General features: G+C 36.9%; 1 protein-coding gene across 1 annotated transcript in view; it reads right to left on the bottom strand.

Moving 5' to 3' along the window:
- Positions 1-7,018: 7,018 nt before the first annotated feature.
- SLC35A3 (solute carrier family 35 (UDP-N-acetylglucosamine (UDP-GlcNAc) transporter), member A3) overlaps positions 7,019-10,895 on the bottom strand; it is a 22,757-nt gene continuing 18,880 nt past the window's right edge. The window contains exon 8 of the mRNA XM_010563610.1: positions 7,019-8,457. Coding sequence (XP_010561912.1) covers positions 8,367-8,457 — 91 coding nt within the window. The 3' untranslated portion in view covers positions 7,019-8,366. The remainder of the gene's footprint in view (positions 8,458-10,895) is intronic.

The raw sequence follows: 10,895 nt of genomic DNA, 5'->3' as shown, positions 1-10,895 counted from the left end.
TCGCCCCATTGGCCGGCCGCCGGTCACGTGCGCAGGACGCCCCCGGCCGCCCGCCCTTTCCCCGGGCCCGCCGCGCCAGGGCCTCCGCCTCCAGGGCAGGCGGGGCCTCGCCTCGGTGCCTGTCGAAAAATTAATGGTTGGAAAACCATTGATGGAAAAAATAAATACATTTAAAAAAATAAATAAAAGAGAAGAGACTGCTGCCAGGAGCCGTGCGGTTCGCTCTGACGCGACCGACAGGGCCAGCGCCCCAGCCCCGGGCAGCCGGCTCGGTGCGGCGGTGCCCGGCGGCAGCGCCCGAGGGAGACGGAGCCCCTCTGTCCTGGCGTGCTACCTCTCCCTCAGCAGCCTCCATCTTTCTTTTGGCACACCGCTCCCCCACCCCTACTGCTGGAGGCACTTGACTTTATTCCCTATCCAGACAACGCCGGCATTTCAAAATACACTGTGGTGGCCTCTTCCGCCCCGCAGAAGCCCCAGTGTCTCACATGCCTCCGCGAGCATCAATCCTCCGAGCTTGTCCCTGCCCCTCCTCGAGTCGAACCGAAAGGATTGTTTCCCGCCCTTTCCTCCCTCCCCGAGTGGCTGAGGGGCCTGGAAAAAAGGAGCAAAGAAAGGCAGCTCCGACTGGATATACCTGTTAGACATCAAAAGACGTTTTCTAGAGCCAAAGTACATAACCACAGATATAATCCATCTTAAAAATCCAACTTGGAGACATTCTGATTTCTTACTCTCAAGTTTTAGACTTAGTTTATGAAAGTTTTAACAACTTCAAATGGGCAGGCCGTTTCAGGTCCTGATTTACCACAGAGCCTGCACGTAAATAAGGTAAAGGGATCGGCTTTCCCAAGGCATCATACCTGTCAGTGGAGAAAATCTTTCAGAAACATGTGCTATTATTATTATTAATTTTTATGTGACTTATAGTTCAAATTCTTTCACTGCTGATGTCTGGCGGCACTAAACAGAGCAACATCTTTCCACATCCAGTACTATTATTACATTCACGATCTCAGACACAACTCTCCATGGCCATATCCACATACCAGTCTTTTCTGTATGTTCTTTTTCACTCAGTCCTCCATCTTCCAGCCCTCTTACTGCTATCTCCCCAGCTCCTGTGACATCCCTGTTTGCCCCAAAACCTGAGCCGCACATTAACATTTTCCCTGTCCATACGAACAGCGTCTGCATGCTGAACCTCGACCATAAGGTACAGACCTGTACTCTAGCTCCCTTACAGCACTGACACCACTATGGTAACAAAGGGGTGTAAATCACTCACCACTTAAGACCATGCTGGCTTAAGTTAAACGATTAGCCTTGACACCAAGTACCCTCTTATCTCATCATAATGCAGCTTTAAAGGAATTTAGAATTTCATGAAGTGCAGCCCTACTCAGGCCAATGGATCTACTCTGATCTCGCAGCAAGACAAAGGCAAGTAGACTCTAGCTTATGATAAAAAGCATGGATCCACAGGGCTACCCATAGGGGAAGAAGGATGTTTGCAGGCATTGCTATTATCAGTCATTTGTTACAAGTCCTCCTAAATTATGCCAAGTATGTGACAATTCTGTTCCATGGTTTCTGACCCCTTCTACTTGAAAAGGAGAGGGGTCCTAAAATTTTGGCATGGTTTCAGGTCTACTCATTGCAGAGAGTGCTGTTACATTTTGGTGGGAAAGTAACACACAGTCATGTACATGACATGTAAGGAACTCACATAAAGTTTAACACAACTACATCTCAGCAGAGACATTTTGCAACTAGGCTGATTAACGGCTGTTTTTCTACCCACACCTTTATATTAGACCAGGCCCTGTTACTGATGTCATTATCCCAAAATAAATGCATCTTAAATATCAAGTTTGCTCATGGAGGCTGAGCAGACGATTCAAGTAAGAATTCCTAAATTTAGAATAAACTCTAGATAAATACAACTTGCTTTTGCTGTCACGAATTTCAGCCAGCTACACGTTTTCAAATATCAAACTCCACTTACCTAGGTTAAGTCCTGACATAATCTGCTCTGCCATTATTTAACTGAGAGACAAAATCCCGACAAACATTTAATCTCCTGAAGAAAAGAAATAAAAATTGTCTGTTACATCTAAACACCTGTAGCGTTCAACCTTCTGTACAAAGTATATGCTTAATAATACTACCTGCTAGCTCTAGAAGATATTACCACCTCTTTGGAAGCTGAATGAAAATGGACAAAGTACTTACCATCTCCCCAAGGGAAACCCTCGATTCTAAAGCACAGACAGATGATGGTTTCAATGGTTTCAGTTAAGACTCCTACAGATTGCTTTTAGGCAAAACTCAAAGAACACTGTCCCCTGCATCCCAGTGGTCTGTACCAGCTATGCTCCTTTGGTTAGTTGATGAATAACTCATTTCTGTCACCTAATGGCCTAAAAATTTCAGTGTAAATCATGCTGCATGCGATCACTAAGATCAGAGTGGAACTGACAAAAGGAACCGAGAGAAATGAAGTGTCCTGAAAATTATTGGTGCATAGCTGGTGAAACGATCCAATTTTATTATATATATATCTCTGGAAAGGACAGGGAAACACGTTATCCACTGTCTATAGCAATGTGGTGTGAGCTTTGTTCAGGTCTTTGATATGTTGTAAATTATAGCTACACAAAACCTCAGCTTCTAAATTGTAACATGAATCAAGGGATTGTGCTGTATTCTAGAGGATATACTGTATAGTACTTTCCACTGCTATCAAAATTAAATATTTAAAACAGGGAGAAAAAAAAAAGCTACTGAATCAGCAGCTGCCTCCTGGTAACTTGTGGCAAAACTCTTTTACAAAGGATTACAATGTTTTACAATCACACACCATACTATAACTTGGTACTTGATACCCAGACACTCCCTACCACCTCCAGTTCAGGAACCGCAGTCTTGAACAAGGAGATCAGGATTTTCAGACCAGAAGAGTGCAGACAGAGACAGTGACAAGAACACTGGTCGTATGCAATTCATAAGAAGTCATGATACAGCGGTCACAAAGAAGCATGTCTCAGTCAATATTAAATTTCTGGCAAAACCTGGTAAGCTGTTATGTTAAAAGATACCATTAACAAACATCTTACAATAGCCTTCTGGAATTTATAGAAAATTATGCCAAAAATCATATTCTGAAATAATAAATGCTAATTAAAACATTGTTTTATTTCTGCTAAAATATGCATAAGGCAAGCTTCTCCATTTGCAAAGCTCCCAGACAGTTTTATATCATATTCTTAATAAAGCCGGTGCTTAATTTTAGCCAGTTTATTACTACAGTGACATTACCTACACATAAAGGAGAAAAAAAATACAGTATTTTACCTCAATATGGATTAAAAAAAGACTGTATTAGGTCATGTAAGATGCATTCCATCATTCAGTAGTGTTATACCAGAAAAATAACCTGTTTCCAAACTGCCTGGAAACACCATATATTAGAGCTGTATTCAGTGTAATCACACACAAATTTCAACATATAAAAAAAATCCTAAGACCACCTTAAAAATTTTTCTACAATCTTTGAATATATGATTTCTATTTGGGGTCATATATTTAAAGTGAAATTTAAAATACATTGACAATAAAGACAAACTTTTAAAAATCTAAAAAAGTGTTACTCATGGCAGCAAATATAAACATATGCTTAGCATATAAACAATTCTTACTGAGCTATAAATTGCTAGTGAAATTAATATGGCTAATTACAGTCAGAATAATGATGGAAGGTTGAAGGCAAGAGTTAAAAATGTCGTCTACTCTTGAATGCAAATATGCTGCAGACATTCAACAATGAGCATTGAACGGCACCTCGACAGATTTTTTTTTTTTTCGCTTCTTTAAAGAGTTATAAATTCAATTAGCGGGAAATAATTAGAAAAAGTTAGAAATTTAACTGAACAGAAATTTGGATTCACAGTAACCGGAGCAGAAGATATAATCTAATTAATCCCACTTATTTTGTTGCACTTTCCCCTTCATTTTTTCCAGTAAAAATATCTTAATTCTAGATATATAAAAACATATCATGAGCTTACCTGGAAAGAGCAGAACTCTTTAGTAACTTCCTGTGGAAAATAATCAGCATTAAAAATGAATAGAACAATGAAAACAAAGGCAAGAAAACACTTGGACTTTCTTACAATAACTGAACACCACAGATGTTCCTTAGTACAGTAGATATACACTACCACATACATAGTATAATACCATGTCATAGATAGACATTACCTTTCTAATACACAAAAAAACCCCTTAATGTTTTTTTAATATCTCATTCTTATAAATCATGGATTTCAGAGAAGAAAACAATGAATAATCTTCCTCATTCACAATATCCAGCAAGAAACAGTCACCAGGAGAAAAATGAGCAACAACTTCAAATTTGGGAAATAATGATTGCTTAAATACAACAGAACATGCATAGCCAATAAGGAAATATATTAAAATATGAAAGTTACTGACAACGAAAACCAGAAGAAATGCAACATTTCATTTATCAATTTTAAAACAATTTAACAAAATCCATTACAGTCTTTTGAATTACAGCCGTAAAAATAAGTTAGGAACATAAAACAATTACATACTTCTAAAAATCTGAGAGAGGACTGTATGAGTAACTGAAACACAAACATATGCTACCAAAATGATTGCTTTTTTGAGGAAAAATAAATAGTTTCTAAGAAGTTGCAGTAAAAAATCCAAGGTGTTATCTTGTATAAGCTGGATCTAGTACATTAATCTACTCATTACTAAAGCAAACAAAAAGGGAAGTTTTCTTATAGTTTGTCTAAAACAAAGAAGTTGAATAGAACTATAAAATTATCAGAATTCTTTGAGAAAAAAGATTATTGGGCACTTATGGATAGCACAGAAATACAATGTTTAAGGAAAAGTTTATCTTGCTTTATTAGACTCAAGAGTTTTCACCACTGAACTGATTTATTTTGCTTTGAAAATAGTTCTAAGTTTATTGTTATTTGACCATTTATCATGTATCCCAGAGATTCTCAAAGAAAACTACCAAATACCCAAGTATTCAATAAATACTAGTACTCCTATTATGCAAGTCTTAAAAAAAAATCACATAATTCAAGTTATTGCAAATAAATACCTAGCTATAACTTTATAAATATTTAAATAAAATTATCCTAAGTATAGGTTAGCCTCCTAAATATACAACTAAACTAACAAATCCATTGTCTAAAAGTCAGAAAAATAGTTCAGAAAGACAAGTTTATTTTTGGAAAGTTAGACTCCTACAGATTGCTTTTAGGGCAAACTCAAAGCACACTATTCTCTACTTCCCAATACTCTGTACTAGCTATGTTTCTTTGGTTAGTTAACAAGTTATAGACTTAAAACTGTCTTTGTTTGTTTAGCGTTTTTTTTGTTTTAAAATCCAGATACAAAAGTATCTCGATAAGAAAATGTGCATATGCTCTCAGATTGCAAAGGTTACAGAAATCAGTAAACCCTCTTCAAATCCTTTCTGTTCTCAAGAAACATATGCTGTCTTCCCTCTGTCTGGAATAATGCATTTCAACCCGGAGGGCCTCAGACAAGAGTCTTTCCTTAGCCTGTAAAGGGCTTAGGAAAGACAGCTAGAAATGCAAATTCATATTTCCTTTACAGCAACAAGTATATGAAGAGATCTAACCCTCTATTGGAAATTTTCATGGACCTGTCAATTGAAAGCATAGAAGAGTCACTGATCTACAGACAGGAGTTATTGTTCCTTAGTACAGTAGATGTACTGTTTTCTAAAGCTGTATAACATCCCATCCAAAAGCAAAGAGCACATGTTCCTGTTCTTTCCTTTAAACTGATCCTTATTGACAAATATTGACAGGTGCACCTGGAACATTAAAACTGTGTTATATGTAACAGAACTCCAGCAATGTGGTGATTATCTGGCCTGTTTGGTCCCTTCCCGTGCAACTGGCTTTAAAGTGTTCTCAACCTGCTGCTTCTGTTTTTTGCAGAAATTCCCCAAGGAAGGAACCAACTATATCACCTGAACATTTCCACTACTGTGATTCATGAAATTAAAAGTACTATTGTGTGGGCCAAACTCCAACTCAGATATTACTACCAACACTTCTCAGATCATTTCAGTCATGCACTTCTCATTCTACACTTAAGTAATGCTGCGAGCCACTGCTCTACGCATACATCCTACCTCATGTTGTATTTCAGTGGTGAAACGACTAAATGTAATTTTTCAAAGATTTTGCCACACTGAGTGTTATAGATAAAAGTTTTAATATTAACACAGAATGCCAATTTAGGGTAATATGAGATAGGTTTGACGACCAAGTAGCAGAGATCCTGCAGTTACTGCACACTGGGATAGATTCACAGTTCACAAAGCTTAGCAAGCCCTTGGCATAACTCTGAAATTTCTTTAATGTTTTGCTCTGATACGATAAACAAAAAAAAGTTGATAATCCATGTCATTGCCAACAGAAGGAAACCACTATTTTTGCTTGGCTGATGTAAGCAGAATTTTTCCTTTCCCATTTACAATACTTCATTAAAAAAATCTCAGAGCACTCTTACAGAATCTCCTTGTTAATCCACCACTAAAACGTGGAAAAGAGAATGAGGTACTTTGGTAAACATTTTAAAACATCTCTCTCTTCACAATGTGTTTTTTAGTACAAGACAGAAGTGAGAAAGAGCATGGGGGGGGGAGGGGGAGGAAATTATATGTTTTTACCACTTGCCATTCTACAGGTAAGAGACTATTAATATGTTTTTGTATAAATGTATACAACTGTAATGTGGATAAGAAGTCGCTCTACTTTAATATCCATTGTGAATATGTCTCCTGAAAACAAATGATTTTTAAGACAGCTTTTTTTGTTTATTAGTTCTAGCATTTTTTTTGGTGTTTCTGGCTATATGCAAATACTTCAACAAGTGAAGTGTTTGTAACAGTCTAACTGATGTAAGTTCTAATTGCATCTAGTTTCTTTGTGAATTTTTTTTTTTTTGGTTTAAAACAGAACAACAGCATGCTTTTACATTTACCTATTGCACAATTAATTACATTTTCATTATGCTTCCTATTAAAGTCATTCCACTACTAGACTGAATAGCTCCAGAGAACCCATTTTGGTCTGTTGGCTCAAGGACTCCCAGAGCAAAATAATAGTAATAGTAATAATAATAAAAAAACCCAAACCTCTAATTAAGCCATTACATAGAAATGTACTGAAAAAGCCTTGCAGAGTTCATGAGTAAACAACACTTGTTTAAAAAACACCTCTGTAATAAAGTACAGTACAGTATATAGATGATATACCACAATAGCGCCAGATGGAGCTGTTACAGACAACAATAATGCATTTAAAATGTTTATTATGGGCTTTTTTTTTTAAATGCTGGTTAAAAAAATCCCCAGATGATATTTAAAGCATAAAAACTACCTTAAAGGTTCTACCAAAAAGTCAATTTATAATCAATAAAAATAAAAAGAATGACAATACATCTGAACAAGCACTCCATCATAACCCTAATCTTAGTGCCAGGTTAGTGTAGTAACCTCTGGCTGTGTTCACAGAGTTAGCGCACCTGTTGGAACACTACAGGCTATCCTGATGAAGGCTGGAGTATCAACACAGATTTCCAGATTTCACTCTGAATTTCTCCCTTCGTGTACTTAAGTGAGAATGTTAACATTCTTACAATAGTTTTATATAAGCAACAGAATTATAATATTATAATTTAATAACAGATTTCTGTTATTAAATCAGCCTTCTAAAAATATAAAAATATTTGCTATTGTGAAAGTCTTTCAATCATACTTCAATCTTCACAGTTTTAACAAGGAATACCTAATTAGAACCATCACCTCAGAACTACGATGTATATTCAGCTGATTTCATGTAAATAGACAGTTAAAAACATATTTACTAAGATTAAATATAGTCAAATTGCAAAAACATACAATCTGACAATGTTGTCATGTGCTCTTTCAAAGAGTGCATAGGACATATTTCTGCAGCAGTCAATACAGTAAATTCTTTTAATGCAATCCCAGTCAAAGCTGTAAACATTCCTAATTGCAGTTTCTTGGGAACTTTTTGTTCCTTTCAAGTTTTTATTAGCAAGTTGCACTGGGCATTCCCCTGCCATTTTTTTTCTCATTAGTTACAGACAGTATCATCATCCACCCCTCTGGCTGTTCAAAACTAGTCATAAACATTTTTTCAGTAGATTCAGGGTAGTAATCCTTTGCCTGCAGTGCACAATGACACTTTCCACATGCCATTGTTAGCAAGGCCCCCAGTGCATGATCTTGAGAAGCAGGTTGATGAGGAAGTCTGCTATGCCTTAATGGGATTTCCTGCAGGTTTGGGATCATAACCGTATAGGAAAGTAGCTGCTATTACAAGGACGGCTCCGAAGAAAAAGACACTGAATAGAATAGGGATGAAAAAAAAAAATAGTTAGCTCGTTTTAGTTGATGCATTTTTATTTAAGTAATACAATCAAAAGAAAGGACATTTTTCCTGTGAGAACCCAGAAAGATAAATTATATTTGTCCAATTTATAAAGAATAATTTGCATATGTTTATTACAGAAGGATGCAGGAAGAAGTTGAAATAAGAAACTTATATCCACAATGTATCATTATACTGACATATTCTGAAAGTTAAAATTATAGTTTCATTGAACAACTGTCAAAAGTAATCAGACCAATCCTTTTTTCCTCTTTTCTTTCCTTTTGCCTAAACCTCTGTGCAAAACGCAAGCAGAAGCTAAAGAAGTGCAACTACTGTGGTTACCCAGCCACTTTTAATATCTTACGTACATCATGTTGTTGGAAATGCGTTTGCTTTGAAGTCCAAAGCTTATGTCAAAACAAATTACTGCTGCCCAAGAACCAGTTTGCAAGTCAGTTTTTCTAATTTTTGGCAGATATATAAAGATTTATGTAAGGAAAAGATAATAAAGGCATCTTTTGTGTTGTGACATATGGGCCTTTAAAGTTGTTTTGATAGTTACAAGTCCGAAACAAAATATCCAAAGAAAACAGACAATCAGTATACATTTTAGAAAAGAACCTTGTCATAAAGACATGACAATGTTGACAACTTGATCTTCTGAACCAAACGCTAAAAAAAACTGTGGCGCATGACATGATAATCCTTCAGAGAATACAGTTAGCCTATTTCTGGACACGATCCATTGCAACACATTCAAGTACTTAAGTACTTTACATCTATTATCCCAATCAAAAGTGTTTATTGAAGTGACAGAAGCAATTATGCAGTTTCAGTTCAAATAAATTCAGTTGACGTAAGCAAGGTACTAAAGATTACGTTTGATTAACTCAAGATAATCAAGTTTTATTAAATGAGATGGCTTCAAGTTCTACATGCTGCTAGTTGGCTCCACCTCATTTAATTATTTGTTTCCATTTTCACCCGTTTGCAGAAGCTGATAAGTTACTTATTAATTTTCCATTTGAGCACACAAAAATTCTTAAACCACTTTCTACATTTGTTTTAATAGGACAAGTATAGGCTACTTACAATTTAAGTTCAACATCTTCCACTTTTTAAGCCTAAATAGTTGTTCTACTTCCCTTTTTGAATGTTTAAGTAAACTCCTGCTAAAACTGTAAATACCTTTTAGATGAAAAGATGTTTCTTTGTATCAGATACAAAGGTTGTAAATATTATTCAAAATATTTTTACACTATGAGTATGTGTAACATGTGAGGAGTGTAGATCAACTATAAATAAAATCCTTCTAATATATCTGAAAGTTGGAATATTACTTCTACACTCCATATATTAACATGCACTGCCAAGATAAGCACTATTCTGGAATCTACCCATGTATAAAACCTGCAGTGCACAGAGCTACTCATACCTGATTGACAAAACATCAGAACACAGTGTATTGGGCCTAGAAGCATATAGCAAGCGTTTTTCTCTCTTTCTTGGTTGAGTGTTTTTCCTGGTTTTCAGCTGGGATAGAGTTAATTGTCTTCCTAGTAGCTGGTACAGTGTTATGTTTTGAGTTCAGTATGCAAAGAATGTTGATAACACTGATGTTTTCAGTTGTTGCTCAGTAGTGTTTAGTCTAAAGTCAAGCATTTTTCAGCTTCTCATGCCCAGCCAGCAAGAAAGCTGGAGGGGCACAAGAAGTTGTCACAGGACACAGCCAGGGCAGCTGACCCAAACTGGCCAACGGGGAATTCCATACTGTGCGACGTCACATCTAGTATAGGAACTGGGGGGAGTGGGGGCAGGGAATCGCCACTTAGGGACTAACTGGGTGTCGGTCGGCGGGTGGTGAGCAATTGCCCTGCGCATAATTTGTACATTCCAATCCTTTCATTATTGCTGTTGTCATTTTATTAGTGTTACCATTATCATTATTAGTTTCTTCTTTTCTGTACTATTAAACCGTTCTTATCTCAACCCACGAGTTTTACTTCTTTTCCCGACTTTCCCCCCCATCCCACTGGGTGGGGGGGGGGAGTGAGTGAGTGGCTGCGTGGTGCTTAGCTGCTGGCTGGGGTTAAACCATGACAGTGTTTTCACTAATAAATATGGTATTGTCTTTAGAAAAAATCTCTCCCTTTGGGCTTCTGGGTGTCCTTGGGAACCAATTGCTGCAGTGTAACTCAATGTGTGCATGATTGCAATTATCTCTTTTAGAGACTGTTTTGAGATTGGATGAAAACCAGTATAAAAAGATTATCATCGTTATCATTGTTCAGCCATAATTCCTCTTGCAATGAGATGACTTGCGGAAGATCTGTCCATTTAGAGGACAAAGAGAAAACAAAAGACAGGCAACCCCTTTGTCACCACCTCACTGAGAACAGCCGGGGGGGG

The sequence above is a fragment of the Haliaeetus leucocephalus genome, unplaced genomic scaffold, assembly GCF_000737465.1.
Source record: "Haliaeetus leucocephalus isolate CR32 unplaced genomic scaffold, Haliaeetus_leucocephalus-4.0 Scaffold172, whole genome shotgun sequence".
NCBI lineage: Eukaryota > Metazoa > Chordata > Aves > Accipitriformes > Accipitridae > Haliaeetus > Haliaeetus leucocephalus.
The sequence above is the reverse complement of the archived record's forward strand: the minus strand, read 5'-3'. Positions and strand labels throughout refer to the sequence as shown.